The 15633-nt window shown below is 54.8% G+C and overlaps 9 protein-coding genes across 9 annotated transcripts; 4 read left to right on the top strand and 5 right to left on the bottom strand.

The window, feature by feature from the left end:
• Positions 1–235: 235 nt before the first annotated feature.
• On the top strand, positions 236–1420 carry M409DRAFT_18295 (uncharacterized protein; the record flags this gene model as incomplete). The annotated part of the gene is made up of 1 exon (XM_033804439.1): positions 236–1420. The coding sequence occupies one exon, from the start codon at positions 236–238 to the stop codon at positions 1418–1420; it is 1185 nt and encodes a 394-aa protein (XP_033672067.1).
• Positions 1421–1447: 27 nt separating this feature from the next.
• On the bottom strand, positions 1448–2199 carry M409DRAFT_18294 (uncharacterized protein; the record flags this gene model as incomplete). Its single annotated transcript, XM_033804438.1, has 3 exons — positions 1448–1586; positions 1647–1667; positions 1730–2199. The coding sequence occupies 3 exons, from the start codon at positions 2197–2199 to the stop codon at positions 1448–1450; spliced, it is 630 nt and encodes a 209-aa protein (XP_033672066.1).
• Positions 2200–2867: 668 nt separating this feature from the next.
• M409DRAFT_18293 (uncharacterized protein) lies at positions 2868–3687 on the top strand (the record flags this gene model as incomplete). The annotated part of the gene is made up of 3 exons (XM_033804437.1): positions 2868–2978; positions 3031–3275; positions 3333–3687. 3 exons carry the CDS (start codon positions 2868–2870, stop codon positions 3685–3687), a joined length of 711 nt encoding a protein of 236 aa, XP_033672065.1.
• Positions 3688–4345: 658 nt separating this feature from the next.
• On the top strand, positions 4346–5424 carry M409DRAFT_18292 (uncharacterized protein; the record flags this gene model as incomplete). The annotated part of the gene is made up of 2 exons (XM_033804436.1): positions 4346–4848; positions 4905–5424. The coding sequence occupies 2 exons, from the start codon at positions 4346–4348 to the stop codon at positions 5422–5424; spliced, it is 1023 nt and encodes a 340-aa protein (XP_033672064.1).
• A 508-nt stretch (positions 5425–5932) lies between these two features.
• On the bottom strand, positions 5933–6217 carry M409DRAFT_35797 (uncharacterized protein; the record flags this gene model as incomplete). Its single annotated transcript, XM_033810445.1, has 1 exon — positions 5933–6217. The coding sequence occupies one exon, from the start codon at positions 6215–6217 to the stop codon at positions 5933–5935; it is 285 nt and encodes a 94-aa protein (XP_033672063.1).
• A 252-nt stretch (positions 6218–6469) lies between these two features.
• On the top strand, positions 6470–8770 carry M409DRAFT_18290 (uncharacterized protein; the record flags this gene model as incomplete). Its single annotated transcript, XM_033804435.1, has 1 exon — positions 6470–8770. The coding sequence occupies one exon, from the start codon at positions 6470–6472 to the stop codon at positions 8768–8770; it is 2301 nt and encodes a 766-aa protein (XP_033672062.1).
• Positions 8771–8953: 183 nt separating this feature from the next.
• M409DRAFT_63550 (uncharacterized protein) lies at positions 8954–10200 on the bottom strand (the record flags this gene model as incomplete). Its single annotated transcript, XM_033815651.1, has 5 exons — positions 8954–9298; positions 9349–9474; positions 9537–9868; positions 9933–10099; positions 10160–10200. 5 exons carry the CDS (start codon positions 10198–10200, stop codon positions 8954–8956), a joined length of 1011 nt encoding a protein of 336 aa, XP_033672061.1.
• A 687-nt stretch (positions 10201–10887) lies between these two features.
• M409DRAFT_63549 (uncharacterized protein) lies at positions 10888–12736 on the bottom strand (the record flags this gene model as incomplete). The annotated part of the gene is made up of 4 exons (XM_033815650.1): positions 10888–11689; positions 11742–11805; positions 11857–12217; positions 12380–12736. 4 exons carry the CDS (start codon positions 12734–12736, stop codon positions 10888–10890), a joined length of 1584 nt encoding a protein of 527 aa, XP_033672060.1.
• Positions 12737–14188: 1452 nt separating this feature from the next.
• M409DRAFT_63548 (uncharacterized protein) lies at positions 14189–15342 on the bottom strand (the record flags this gene model as incomplete). Its single annotated transcript, XM_033815649.1, has 4 exons — positions 14189–14290; positions 14341–14667; positions 14722–15273; positions 15325–15342. The coding sequence occupies 4 exons, from the start codon at positions 15340–15342 to the stop codon at positions 14189–14191; spliced, it is 999 nt and encodes a 332-aa protein (XP_033672059.1).
• Between the last annotated feature and the right edge of the window lie 291 nt (positions 15343–15633).

Here is a 15633-nt window from a genome sequence, read left to right as displayed (position 1 = left end):
ATCCGCCCTCTTTATAAACCACCAGCAGGACTCATTCGCGCTGGAGTCGTCCAGTGCTGCATTACAACGAGCGTACAATACTCGCTCGACACTTTCGGGCCGCTCACAAAGTCTGTATCGACTCTCAACGTCCCGTATTCGAAGCATACAAACAGCATGGACTCGCTACGAACTCAAGTCATCACTTCCCAACGATGACGCTCTACTCTCGCGTCGCTTGACAATTTTGGGACCGATGTACTCCTCTCTTCTGGATGAGTTTCAACCAAACAAGGGGGTGTATGGAGGTATCTTCAGCGCAGATCGTGCACCAACTGCAGAAGCAAGGCATTACTCGAGCATAGCAATCTGTATCAGAGAGCTTCTCCCATGGGGTGCTCAGCGGACACCGGTCTTGGATCCATCAATTTTCAGTCTTTTGACTCCGTACTACGGAAGACTTCATGGCGATGCTGGACTTGTCGAGATGGGTCGCTCGAGTTACGCCACCGCCTTGTCTCAGTATCATAGCCGCCTGGACAGATTTTTCTCCCGCGGGAAACTTGAGGAGCAAGCACAACCACGTTTGATACGCGCGTCCATTGCTCTTCAATACTTTGAGCACCTTGAAAAAGTCGAAGTCTTTGATGCTGGACATCAAGCTCATGTTGATGGCGCTCTACAGCTCTTGCAGATGAGTGGGCCTGACTTGCTCCGAGGCTCACGAGCTTTTCGTCTCACCATCAGCAGCCTGAAGCCGGTTGCTACACACTTGGCTATATACCGTCGTCAGTCTAGTTTTTTGTCCGAGGATCAATGGCGTGAGCAAATCCCAGACGGTGAGGAGAAGACAGCACGCGAACAGCTGTTCGACATAGGTCTGGAAATTCCTGCACTCCTCGGTACTGCAGACAGTCACATGTCAGCACGACAAGAGGGCGTTCTCGAGCCGGCCCAATTCGTTGACTCAACCCTTCACTTGCTGCTGGATTTCGGGATCCTATGGAGTCGACTGGAGACCTGGCTTCACGGCCTGATGGCCAATGCTCGTGGTCCGCTCTACTGGCCACGAAGTCAGCCGCGTGTTGCAACCATGCCGACAACAGATGGGGAGTGTTCTCCAAGAGATCGGGATAACAACTATCAGCTTTCGTTCGCTTACGGCCCATATGCTGGTCTCTTGGTTCAATACTGGACTTTCCAGCTCGAGCTGTTGATGAAAATTATCGATCTCCGTCAAGCGATTCTCGCTCGTTCCGGCTCACCCTATGTGCGGAAAATGACATTTGACACCCTGACTGAGAACAAGAGCCTGGCGGATGAGATTTCAAGGCTAATCTTCGAAGCTCAGATCTACCTGGAATGCTGTCTGGAAGGTTTCATCTGCATGCAACTCCCTCTGAGGACGATCACCAAGTACTTTGATCGACCGAACGTCTAAATGTCGCCTGAATAGTCATACAGAGCACTATATGACACTTCGCTCGCCTTGCACGACAGACTTCGTCCACTCATCCACTGTCAGAACCTGGTTCGAGAACAGTGGCCAAATGAGCTTTGCCGCAGTCTCTTTCGCCTCGTGTGAGAAACCAGCCGTGCAGTCAGTTCTGGGAAGACGTTAGGACAGGGCCCTGCTCTCCGGAAAGCACAATTGCAGGAAAACTTACAGCATCGTCAGAGCATAACCGCTAAGAGTCCAAAAAGTCAGCACATTTGGAACGCACGATCGCAGTTTCGAAGCAGGACTTACTGCTCATACGCGTATCTGGCGGTCGATTCTAAACATGTATTTGCAACGAGGCCAGCCATCACGACATGGCCTATGCCTCTTTGTCGCAACTGATAGTCCAGATCCGTGCTCTGGAACGAACTGCTATTCCAATGTTTGCTGACCACAACATCGCCATTCTCTGGCACTGGCTCCATGCCCTCGAAAAACTCCACGCCGAAGCTACCTGCTTCAAAGACCATATTGCTCTTCAGGCCTGACAACGACTTGTTTATCAGCGTCCAACCCTCCATGGTATACCGAGATGTCTGCTGATGCATGCAGTAGTAGATCGGCAGCTTTTGTTTGCGAGCGAAGTCGATGAGCTTGTACAAGTTGGCGATGGTGTTCGACTTGTCGAGGCTGTCGCGGATTCGTGGGTTGAGTTTTCCATTTGAATGTAAAAATTCATTGTATGGATCAATCAGGATGATGGCAGTCGGACGGTCCATTGTGCAGTGCTTTCGACGGTCGAGAAGTTGGAGGAGCTTTTGTGGTCTGCTTGGGCGGTCCTGCTGCCAGCCTATATAAGCTAGCCTCGCGATCTCTGGTCCATGCTGGATACTCCTTGGTACAAGCCTCTCGCCGAAGTGGCAGCTCAGTCATCGAAGCAAGACCTTGCTCGTCCGGCGGCGCTCCAATACGCACGGCGAACGGAGTCCATTTCCTTGCGGCAGCGACACCTAAGAGGCGCTCGTCCTTCCAGACTGGGTTAGCCTCTGTTTCACGTGGAGAGGAGCTTGCAAAAAAAGTCGACCGGTTGCTTGCCTGACCAATAATGACCATTACCAATACAGAGCCACGTGAAATGGATCTTACGTTATGGCTAGATACGGTGTGGTCCATGTGCATTCGCAACAACTCCAGGTAAACAGCGATCTAGAGCAGTTGGAGGCTGGATCCAACAGAGCCACAGGGCTGTTTAGCCGTCACCCAACACGGAGTCGAAATGGAGTTACAGCAGTGGCGTTGGCAATCGATTCCTCCGCAGAGACCAGACCACTCTTGAGGAGGTATAATACAGCGACTCGTTGAGGAATAACTGAAGCATTCTGAAAGTCCACGACGATCGTCCCAAGTGCATCTGCGAGCACGGCAGGTGTCCTCCACCGAAGACAGAATGGAACAAACTTTCGGCGTGGGCGATCTAGCTCACATGGACCGTACGCGTAACCCATCTGTGGTCTTCCGCTCGCTGTCGTGGCACGATTCCACGGATTTCATCTCAAACGTACGAGCGAGCTGAATGTCAGCAGGCAGAACAGACACTCACTGTGATGCAGGACACATATGCTGCACCCAGCCAGGCACTACCCCAAGGCTGGCATCCAAACGAGGGATGGCCCTGGAGTGAGGCGCACAACTACGATCAAAGCGGCCTTCTCACCCCACTGACGCCCTCTCCCTGGTCGCCAAGTCAGGAAGTGGACACCGGTCAGGATGTGCAGAGCGCCGGTTCGAAGGGAGAGAAGATCGCAGCCATCCACGAAGCACAGAAAACAAAGCGAAGAGACCAGAATCGCACCGCGTAAGACATCACCCACCACCAACAGTCCAACCCACGACGACTCACAACAGGTCACAGACAACGAGCATATCGTCTCCGAAGAGAGACCACCCTGAAGAACCTCGAAACCCAAGTCAAATCCCTCGAAGCCAAAGCGAAGATCCTGACGGCTGAGAACCAGCGATTACAACACCTCTTGATGATGAGAAGTTCGAGACCGGAGCACTTGCCTCCCCAGCCCTCCTCTCCTGAAGTTGAAAAGCGCAGCTTTCGCAGTACGTCACCGCCTACTGTTATTACCAATGGGTGCACGTTGTCGTCGATACAGGAGGACTCGGAGGGCTATACGCTTGTGTTGAGGATTGATGGACGAGTGGATTGTTGTCCTGGAGCGGCGCCGACGTACATGGGGATAGTGGGTGGATCTATCTGAACGGCACGATAGCAATCGTACTGCTTTCTGGACGCTGTGAGGACTAGATGATCGTCGCTCAACAGTAACAATAATTCAAATATACCTACTTGACTTTCCATTCTCTTCCTCTTCCAAGACGACACAGTCTCCGACGTCTCTCGATGTCCACCTGCGCCTTGACGAGCCTCAAAGCCAAACCTGGCCATACATCCCCCACCTCCTCCGTCCATACTTCCTCGAATAACATTTCCAAGCACACATATATCGATCGATGTCCACTCCAACCCGATCGTCTGCATGATATGAACGCGAAGCACAGCGTCCCCAACTGTCATCGCAGGATGTCAACACTCAAATCATTGACTCAGCACGCTGTGACACCCACATGCAGCTCCTTGGTAGAATTGCCGCTTTGGGAAGGACGAGCGCTTGGAGTGGATCGGGAACGCCTCGTTCACATGGGCTGGATGACTGTGACATATGGTAAGCTAGAACGAAGTTCTTTAAGCATGCTCGTGTCTTGTGTGATGACTGAACGGGTGCATGAGTTTTGCTTCCGGATCAGGTGGCACGTTGTCGTTGTTTGGGCTTTCATGTGAAATATCTAGATCTCCGTGCTAGCTGTTCACTTAGAAGATCTCTACAATCAACCCTCTTTCACGACAGTCGAGCAACAATGGCCACTCAGAAACCCCTCATCCTCGTCACGGGCGCCTCTGGCTTCATAGGCAGCCACACCGTCAACAACTTCCTCCGCCACGGCTACCGCGTCTGCCTCGCCGGCCGCAACGAGTCGACCTGCAAGCGCCTCCTCAAAACCCACGCCGCGCACTCGACCCAACTCGAAACGACCGTCGTCCCCGACATTACCGTCCCAGGCGCCTTTGACACGGCCGTCAAAGGCGTCTCCGGAGTCATCCACATGGCCTCCCCTTTCACCTACGCGATCCAAGACAATGAGCGCGACCTCATCATCCCAGCCGTGAAGGGCGCAGAGGGGATTTTGCAGAGCACGTACCGATTTGCGCCGGATGTGAAGAGGGTCGTGTTGCCGTCGTCATTTGCGGCGTTGAATGATTTCGGGAAGGGCTTGAGGCCGGGCCATGTCTACGACGAGACGCAGTGGAATCCAATTACATACCAGGAGACGAAGGAGGATACAAAGGGGCTGGCGTATGCGTGAGTGTTGCCGTGATGTTTGCGATGGTGAGATGTCGACGGCTGATCGATTGCAGTGGAAGTAAAACCCTCGCCGAACGCGCCGCTTGGGAGTTCCTCTCCTCGAATCCGGATGTCAACTTCTCCCTTTCCACTATCAATCCTGTCATGGTCTACGGCTCTCCTCTTCCAGGCTCCCTCACCCTGGACCACCTAGGGCAATCGGCAGGCGAGATCTACGCCCTCATGAACGGCACCCTCGACGACGTCCCGCCAACCCGCATGCCCGTCTTCGTGGACGTGCGGGACGTCGCTGACGCTCATCGTCTGGCGTTTGAGACTACCCAGCCTGGCCGCTTCGCCATGTGTGGCGGGGACTTCACCAGGGAGGAGATATGTCGGCTGTTTAGAGACGCTGGGCTTGGGCTTGAGGGCCGGGTGCCGAAGAATGGAGTCGATCGTGATACGAGGGTGGAGCATTATAGGGTGGATACGACGAGGGCGAAGGAGATCTTGGGGATCAAGTTCAAGGGGTTCGAGGAGACGTTCTTGGATATGGCGAACGAGTTTCTTGCTATGGAGGAAAGTACCAAGTAGGTTCTAGACGTCATGTCGGTCTTTTGAAAGTGATTCCTTAGTCCTACTTGTTGTTTGAGATGCGAGTGGGTAGGTTTTGGCGTCTTTGGCAAAGATTGTGCCTTGTCTTGGAGACAAACACTGAATGCTTTCGGCGACGTCGTGTTGACTTAGTCTGCCGGAACAGAGGATCATGTTGGATTGGCAATAGTTCCAGTGTGTTGCAGTGGCTCCCAGCAAGATCTCAATCGTCTTCGTGCCGGTCGTGGTTGCTTCGATTTCTCGTGTTGCCGCCTCCCTACGCTGGACTCGATTTTCCCCTCCCTTGAACAATACCAGGCGCATCTTCGTATCTTCCTGTGATTCATCGAGCACATCCTCCTTCCCACACGTAATTCCTGCTGGTCTCTTGTAATTCGGCGGGCAATGCCGTTCAAGATGTCCGTTGACGGGAGCGGCATCCTGGGCGAGTTCCTCCGCACGTTGTACACCATCTATTTCCTCGATCCATTGGATCTTCTCATCGCACTCAGTTCGAGCTCTGCTCCTTCACAATGTCCTCCCACTTCTTCTCAACATAATAGCCCGGGTCTGGGGTCCTCAAATCCTTCATCTCTTTCGGTGTCAATGCCTGATCCACTTCCTGCACATCCACCAGTTCCTTGACCGCGAAAATCTGTCCAGCAACTGACGGCGAGACGGGATGATAGACAGTCCGCATTCGCTTGTGCAGACCGAGGGCTTTCAGTACGCCGCTGGTTTTTGACGGCAGGCCGATGGCACTGCGGAGGAGTGTGATGCGGAAATAGGCCATTGCGGAGGAGCGCTGGAGATGATCAGTGTGTGTTTCACATGATGCCAGTCAAAAATGCTTACATTGACTATCGAGTTGATTGCGATGTATTTCAAGGGGATGGAGTTGGTGAAGTCGCGCTTGAAAGTTGAATCCTCGAAGCTTCACACCTCTCCCGCGCCTCCGCCGCTCCGCCATCTCCACACGAATCCTTGACCACATCTCACTCCCTCTCCCACCCAGCATTGCACTACTCCAGCAGTCTACGCCAAAATGAACGATGGCGCGCTGGAGGACACCACCTCCAAGCTCGCCGAGCTCCTCAAAAATCCGGACGACCTCGACAAACTCCCGTCCTTGCGCAGCGAGTTCACCCGCAAGAAGGCAGCCATTGACGGTCAGCTCAAGCATGGCCTCAAGGAGCAGCTCGAAGTCACCCAGAACGGCATGACGTCCATCTCCGAAGGTCAAAAGATAGTCTTGCAGATCAAGGAGGAGATGATGAAAATCGACAAGCTATGCGCCGAAGCCCAAGGCATGATCGAGGACTTTCCTGAGATCAACAAGATGAGCGTCATGCAGCGCAACTTTGCGTCCGTGGAGAACATCAAGGCCAACATCGATACCTTCGGCTCCCAGCTGAATGCGTTGGAAGCGTTGCTGAGGGAGGATGACGAGGACATAGAGCACCAACCAAATTTACTCGCGATTCACAATGGGTTGACCGAGCTGCGGGACATCAGAGATCGGGCCATGGAACAGGTCAAGTCCAATGCTGATGGAGAGAGCGGGTTGGAGCTGATTGAGAACTTGCCGTTGGAAAACAATGCGACCTTGAGAGATTACTTCGCACGACTCGACGATGTTGTAGACTGGTTTGACGAGCACGTTGGTACTGCTTGTATAGGGCTCATCAGTCTTGTACAAGCTGGAAACAACGGTTTGGTCGTGCGATTAGGTCTGATCATAGAAGAGGAAGAAAAGAAGGACCGACAGACGAGAGCCTTGCAGGAAGTACAGAAGGGGTTTGCCGACGTGGCCACGAGATTTAAGAGCATCGACACTGGCAACAGGGAACTCCGAGGTTACAAACAGAAATTCCTGCAGACTATTGAGGCCAGCGCCAAAGCCCAGTTCGAAGCCGTCAGACAGCAATTCGACGAGGATCCAGACAAGCTTGAGAAGGCCTGCCGGTGGTTCTTCAACGACTTGAACACTGTCAAGCTGGGTATGCAAGACCTGATGCCCAAGAAGTGGAAGATCTTCAAGACGTACGTCAATATCTACCACAAACTGATGCATGACTTTCTTGTGGAGAAACTGGACGACAAAGACATCACACCTGTGCACATGTTGGCCATTTTGAACTGGGTCGAGAAATACTACAGCAAGGTAGTGAGGCTAGGCGTCAAACCAGACGAACTTCAACCTCATGTCATCGATGAACGCGAGAGTGACCTCGTCCGTGAGTATCGCAACCTCATCACCAGGTCTGTCGAGGAATGGATGGATCGCATGGCCAAGTCGGATCGGCAACTATTCTTGTCGAGGGCAGAAAATAGTCTGGACCAGGATGCCGACGAACAGCTGCACACTAAGAGCGCCAGCGATATGTGGACGATGCTGAAGGAACAGCTCAGCGTCGCACAATCCTCAGGCCGACCTGACGTCGTCGAGGGTGTCGTCGACAAGATGATGCGAGCTCTGAAGAACCGCCAGCAAATGTGGGAGCGACTCGTCGACGAAGAATACCGCAAGATCGATCAGTCGACCGATACTGCCCTCCTCGAAGGCGTTGGAAGTCTCCAAGAATGGCTGGTTGCCATCGCCAACGACCAAATCTCCAACATCGACGACAACCCAGATGCCGGAGTCATGTCTCACCTCACACGCTTCAAAGCGGACTACGAGCCCCTTGTCACCCCTTCATACGCCGTCACCTCCAACGCCGAAATCGAGTCCCTCACCAACGGCTACGTCGACCTCGCCACACACTGCATGGCGCTCTTCGCCGCCGTCATTTTCGCCACGGACATCAAACCCGTCCTCACCGAATTCTTCACCCCCGCCTGGTACCAAAAGAAAACCATGGAATCCATCACCAGGACCTTCGAGGACTACCTCAAAGACTTCACGGGCATTCTACATCCATCTCTTCGCGACATCTTCGTCGAAGAACTCAGCGACGCCCTCCTCGTCCGCTACCTCGAATGCGTCAAGAACAAAGGCGCCAAGTTCCGCCGCATGGATCCCTTCACGGACAAGATCAAAGACGACGTCGTCACGGTCTTCGGGTTCGTCCAGCCGTACAGTGATGTATTCGATCTCGTCAAGGACAAATGGCGAGCGGTCAATTCCTTCGAAATGCTGCTCCGCGCGGACAAAGGCCAAGGCGTCGTGTCAGCGTTCGAGTCGATGAAGCAGAGTTATTGGGATGTGCAGATCGGATGGGTCGAGGCGGTGTTGCGGGCGCGGGATGATTTTGATCGGTCCATGTTGAGTTCGGTCAAGGCTGCGGCGGCTGGGTTGAATGTTGAGAGGGGCGCCGAGACGGTTATGAGTAAGGTGAAGTAGGAAGTCATCAGTCCATGAGTTGTGATATGCGGTCTTTTGTAGCGAAGGCGCTGGGGCGTTTGTTTATTTGGGTTTTTAGGGATGGGTATACCCAGGAAAGTGGGCTTTTGGCAGATACTCATGTATTCATGCATCACTCACTCTATCTTCATTTCACCCTCCTCCTCTATCACCACCCATCATCTAACCCTCCAACCCCTCCTGCTCCGGCACAGGACTCTTCAACTCGCCCGTCTCCACCGCCGCCCTCACATTCCCAATACACCACTCCTCCATCGCCGTCTGCGTCTCGACAGTCCACGTCCCCATATGCGGCAAAAGCATAACATGAGGATTCGCCACAAGACCCGGGTGAATCTTGGGTTCTTCCTCGTAGACGTCCAAGCCGCACGAAAAGACCTGTCCGCTTTCGAGGGCTTTGACAAGGGCGTCTTCGTCCATGACGGCTCCTCGTGCGGTGTTGACTATCACGACGCCCTTTTTCATTTTGGCGAATTCGGCGGTGGAGATGATGTGGTGGGTGTTTTTCTGGGGGTGGAGTTAGGCATGCTGGTTGGTTGGAGGTGGAGTGGACTTACGTTGAGGGGCAGGTTCAGACTTAGCACGTCTGATTGTGCGAGGAGTTCGTCGAAGGAGACGTATTTCGCTCCGCCGGAGAGTTCATCGCTCAAGGGTCGTCGGTTGTGGTAGATGCATTTCATGCCCTGTCAAGGAACTCTGTTAGCATTCAGATCACGAGACCGATAGACGAGGCTCCTGCACTCACCAACGCATCCGTCTTCTTCTTCATATTCCTCCCAATGCCCCCCATCCCCAACACGCCCAAGACCTTCCCCTCCGGATCATGACCCAAAGGCGGCGCCGGCGCTCCCCTCCACTTGCCCTCCCTCGCGGCCAACATACTCGTGTTGAAGCCCCTCAACGCACCGATGATCAGGAAGACAGCCGTGTCGGCCGTGGCGTCGTCGACCGCCGTAGGGACATTGCTGACGCGGATGGGAGGTTTCCGGGCGGAGCAGGCGTGCACGTCGACTTGGTCGTAGCCGGCGCCGTTGTGAGTGCAGAAGCGGAGGGATTTGGGGAGGGCGGAGATCAATTCTGAGAATTGTTAGTCTTCTTGAATGATAGTTCTTGTAGGTTATTTTTGGGGACGGCGACGAACCTTCATCCCAAACACCGGTTATCTCGACCGAGCCGAAGGTACGGTAGGCGACGAGGACGTTGTCCAGCGCGCCGGATTGGCATTCCTTGATGAAGTCGGCGCGGTTCGTGGACTTTGGTTCGATCAGGTCGGCGACCTCGCTGAGGGCGTTCCAGGTGGAATGGGCACTGGGTCATAAGAGTTAGTACTGCCGCCGTTTCTTTTGAGTGTGGCGATTGCCTTCATACTGATCAATCTTCCCCAGTAGTAAGACCTGTGGTTTTCCCATGTTTGCTCTCCTTTTCTTGTGAAGTCTGAGGTCGGTTTACTACTGTCGATGATGTCTTTCCGACTTTGACGTCCTCGCAATGGTCGGATGTATCTTTCAAGTCGGGAAAGGACGGACGGACGGAGCTGCTCGCTGAGACGAGAGAACAAGTCTTCAAATATACCACTTGAAGTCGGCTATTGCGGAGCGGTCTGGTCTTGCCCGTTGGGAGGTGCGGTAAGAGGTATACAGCGAGGCAGCTCCGACGTGAATCATACAATTTGGCCGATAAGTGATTGAGTGATGTCGGCCGGCCAGGGCAGTAGTTTACAAGCTTAAAGTTTTTGCCGATCGGCTATTGATGGCATCGCAGGGCGTTGGTACAGGGGCCTTGCTCGAGTACAAGCAAGTAACAGTAGAATTGATGGAGTACGCCTTTGCTGTGTGTCTGCTTTCCGCACGGACACAGATGCGCTCAATTGACTGTATGTTACACGACGCAAAAGCAAATCAAACCGCAACTGTGCGGCCTCTTTCTCCAGACGCAAGTCTTGGTATCTCCCAATCTCAGCAAGGAAACGATGACAGCGCCCAACCCATCACACCCGCTAATGCAACAAAAGTCCTTTACGTGCTGTCACGTCCCAACCTCTGTAGTTATGCTGCAAGTAAAGACACTGAAACGAACACGACCCATTACATTCCACCTCATTGTTTCTGCAAGATCCAGCTGCGGATCGCCATTGAGCATACCCGCTGAATGACTTGCGTCGTCCCTCGCTGGTCCTCTCCCTCTACGAACTGATGCGCGACCTTGAGCTTGTTGATGTCATCGTTCTGGTCGTTGGTTGATGCCACTAGATGCCGTTGTGGGTGGAACTCCGGCATTCGTCCGCCAATGTGTCGTGCAATTGCAATCGAATAGAGCACATCCCTATTCTCAAGCATACTAAGTATGCCGCGCAGCACTGCAAGAGCGTCGTTGATGTCTTTGACTGCCGCTGGATGATCGTCTCGGATAGACACGAAGCGGCCGAGGTTGTGCCAGAAAGATTGCTCGTTGTACTTTTGAGCGGCAGGCGCGGAGTCTTGATGAGGTTGACTTGGAGGTTGTTGTGGCGGTGGCGGTATCCGGCTGTTTTCCAGAAACTGGCCGGTGAGTAGGTTCTCGACAGTGTCTATCCTAGGCAGGAGCTCTAGCAGTATGGGGTCGCTTCCTGCACCGTTGGCGTTGGTGGCAGCCGAACGTGGCATGCATGCGAGCAGCCATACTAGACGTGCCTCGAGGGACCGCAACGGCTTGGCACTCGCATTGTCGTTGGACGTCTTGAACTGTTCCGCAGCCTGTGATACATAATCCTGCAGAGAAGCATCGCTTTCAAGATGGCTTAATCCTCGTGATGAGTACCACGTGGTTTCGAATAAACGGTCGAGTCCGAGGGCATAGTGGAACTTGTAGAATGGCTCTACATCAGCCTTTGCCTGCGGTGATAAGGGAACAGGGGTATCTCTGTTCTGATATGAGCATATGATGATAGCTTTCGTGGGAGAAATGATCATACCTCTGATTGTATTGTGGCGGGATATCGTTCAACGAAAACAGTTCCTGCATCTGAACAGCTTTGACTGACTCAATGTCAGCGATGATGGCGATACTGACATCCTCTCAATACGCACCTTTACGCTGAGGCTGCACCGAGGAATGATTGTTTTGCGCCATGTGCAGATGGGGATCGGCGCCAGAAAGCGCAGGATCCAGTGAGGTGCTGTGCTCGAAGGGCGGCTCTGCGCTGCCGTACGGCGCGCCAGCAGCTGGTATGAATGTGCCGCCAGTGCCCGGGAAGGACTGCGGCGTCTGGTAGGGGTTGGAGGGGACGGTGGTGGGCGGGGCGGATGGGTTGGCTGGGGGTGGAGGGTTGCCTACGGGGGCGGGCTGGATGTTGGCTGGGCCGGGCTGCTGCTTGAAGATGGGGTCGTAGCCCAGGCACTCGCGCTTGCTCTTCTGGCAGTTGCGGCAGGTCGGATGGCCCTCGTCACACTGCACGCACGCACGCGGTCAGTAAATTCGCGATGCGCGGCTGCAAACAAGGTCTCGCTTGTTGGTTTTAGGCTGTTCGCTTACGACGGGCAGCCGCGACGAAGCGCAGTCGCGACTGCTCGCCGCAAGACCGCACCCGGCCTCGCTGTCGACACCACTCACCTTTATGCGTCGTTTTCGACACGTGAGACAGCCCGTCTTCGTCCGCCTCTTGATCTCCTTCTTGTGCCGCCCGCCCGGCATCTGCTGCGCGCCCAGCGAGGGCTGCGGCGGGATGGGGAAGCGCATGTGCATGCCATTCTGCTGCCCGTTCGACGGCATCGCGCCATTCTGGTACTGGTACTGCGGCGGAGGATACGGCGGGGGATGCTGCTGCGACTGCATGGGCGCGCCGTTGAGGGGGTAGGAGGGCGGCGGGGGGTGCTGCTGGGGCGGGTGCTGGCTCTGCTGCTGCGACTGCATGGTGCGCTGGGCGCCGAAGTGCTCGATGGGAGGCAGAAGCGGAGCTTGCTGCGACATGAATCCCGTGGCAGACGCGCCGGCTGGGCCCGGGGAATCGTCGCTGGAGGGCGGCCGGTGGTGCTGCTGCTGGAGCGGCTGCTGGAGAGGATGCGAAGAGGCCCTCTTGAGGTGCTGCTGCTCGCCGCCAGAGCCCTCCATCGCCTTTTAGTTGTCACGGCCTCTTCAGCTCTAGCGTGCTCATTAGCTTGCCTCCGGCCTAATTCGACACCGCGACCAATCCCTGCCGGCGGACCCAAGCGAGCCTGTTGGTGCAGCCGCTCCGCCGTCTGCTGTCCAGCCCAGCCCCAGCCCTCAGCTCCAGCGGATAAATAGCTAATAAATAATAAGCAAGCGAAACTCTGCGCCCGCTCCACCGCTGACTGTCTGAATCGCGCGCAAGCGAGCGCACGACGGCGATGGACGTGTGGGCGCGGTCGGGCTCAGGACCGAGGTTGTTGGATGCCCGGGTGATGCTCGCTCGCGCCAGGAAAGACGTTGCAGAGTCGGGACTTCCAGAACGTCGTCGCGCTGCCTCGCTTGCTCGCATGAACCCACACCGGCGCGTGGTGGAGAACGGAAGCCAACCTTCTTCTGGCTGCCCTCTCCACGTCCGTCACCACTCCACGACGCCTTTAGATAGCACGATACCCAGCAGCCTTGTCTCCTCGCCTGCACTAACACTTCTGCCATGCGTGGTTGTATCGTCTCGCCCTCCAAACAGAGCAACAAGTGGGCCTGTCAACCTGTCCTCGCACCTTGGCAACCGGGACCCGGCATACGAGGGCCTCCACCACCATCAGACCTCAAAGCAAGCAATTGATTTGACCGCCGTGGCTGTCAGGCAAACCGCCTCCCCAGCATCAAAACGCATCGGCCCTGCACTCGCCTGGATTTGACGAGTTCCCCTCCCGCCATCCCCTGCTCGCTGGTCACTTGGCCTTGCCACACCCAAGCCTGACTGACGACTCGGACCCAGGCAAGTCGGTCGTAAGAGTTAATATCATAGGATGATGGCGCTTGAATGTCACTGACGGCCGCTCGAGCACATGCAGGAGAGTGGATCAGATTGCCGTCCGCGATAGGCGCATGAAGCACCATGCGTTGCAACCACACATTTCTCGCTTGATCCTTGTCCCGTGTGGCTGCTCGACCATACTCTCGGCCATAGCCTACTATCTTTCATGCTTGAACCTTCGCAATGCGTCTCTGAACAATCGCGCTTCGTGGGTATACACAAGGGAATATCTACCGACACAGCCATCCGTACACACGCTGAGAGCACCTGCTCGCGCCAAAAGCCGCCTAGACTCCATAGCCGCTCCCAGTACACTGCAGTCGTGATTCCTAACAACAGTACTCCATCCAACGGTTAACATAGACTTATACGCGTACAATTGGTTGCCCATCAACATCTCGAACCACCGCCATCGCTGTTCAGGTTTACACAAAAGGCTGAGCAGTTGAATGCGGCTAAGCCGCCGCGGCCACAGCTTGGGGTTGCTCATGGCTGTAGACATCCTTGTATTCCGTGGCGTAGCGCTCAGCTTCTTGTGTTCCAAGACGTTGGTATTTCTGTGCAGTTAAGTTAGTGGGGTAACAGCTCATTCAACACTACGACGAACCGATTTCTCCTGGTCACTGAGGGCCTTCCACTCTTGCGCGATCAGCTTGGAGCGCTCTGTGAGGGTGATACCCTTGAAGTCGCCGCTGGCGTTACGGTTCAAAGCAAACTGCGCGTACGAGTTGACCGGCCGCTTCACCGCACGTTCGTCGTGGATAGGCGCCCATTTACTCCGCTTGCCCTTGGGTCGAGCCTTCTCGAGCTTGCGACGCAACGTGCTTCGGGCGTTGTTTGCTTGCTGAATCTCATCGGCAGAGAGCGATTCGACCCACTTCTTGTAGTCGGCTTGAGACTCTTGCATCCGGCTGTTGGCCAGATGGTTGTAATGCTTTAATACATTAGTCCAACACTGCACTCACAGCCATCCGCAAATTCCGCTCACCTCACGCTCCGCTGGGGACAAGCTCTTCCATTGAGCACTGCTATCTCGCGCAGCCTTTCCGAGAGCCTCCCTGCGGTCTTGGATGGTGCCCGATGACAGATTATGTTCCTTCATTCTCTCTGCGTTGAAAATCAGGTAAGAAGAGCCGTTCTTGACATGCGGAGGCTGCAGTGCAGCCTTCTTGAGCTCCTTGATCTCTTCTTTCTCAGCGCTGGCCTTAGTCGTCGCCTTCAGCTTGGCTTTTCGAGCTTTCTCCTTCTCCTTGTCTTTCGCCAGGCGCTCCTGCTTTTGCAACTTGCGCTGCTCGGCACGCTCCTTTTGCGCCGGCGTCAACTCCTTCTTCTTTGCCTTTGTAGTCTTCTTGGCGGCGTTGCGCTTGTTGGCCTCGACCACTTTCTCTGCTGCGCTGTCTCCGGTGGGTGGTTTTGATGCGGCCTTTTTCACTGCTCGTTTCACAGGTTTCGACGGTTCGCCGACCACGCTTTTTGGCCTTCCTGGTGTCGCATATGTCCGTAGAAAGAGGACCATAGGTCCCGTGGCGACTTGCCCATGCTGACACTGGTATGCAGGCCGTATCAAACGCGACCGCACTGCGACGCGGACCAATGCCCGCCCAATCATGCTAGCTGTATTCGAGATCGCACTTGACGGTGGAGGGTTATGAAGAGGTTGTATGGTGGTTCTTTTTCTGAATTCGTCTTGTCGTTTCGAGGAGTGGGTAAGATCAAGAAGGCATGTTGTCGCGTGTGGTATCCAGGTGCTGTTTGGGAGGCTGGCAGCAAGCTCTCCCGGAAGTTGCACCATCAGCGGGCCGTGAAGTTTAAATCGAAGCTTGGGCCTCTCGCTAGCGTGCGACTCAAGCAACTTCGAATGTTCCTTTTGAACTTCACCTCCACACGACCACACCATCAT

Source organism: Zasmidium cellare (genome assembly GCF_010093935.1).
Source record: "Zasmidium cellare ATCC 36951 unplaced genomic scaffold M409scaffold_5, whole genome shotgun sequence".
In the NCBI taxonomy this organism is placed as follows: Eukaryota; Fungi; Ascomycota; class Dothideomycetes; order Mycosphaerellales; family Mycosphaerellaceae; genus Zasmidium; species Zasmidium cellare.
This window is presented reverse-complemented; position numbering and strand designations above follow the sequence as displayed.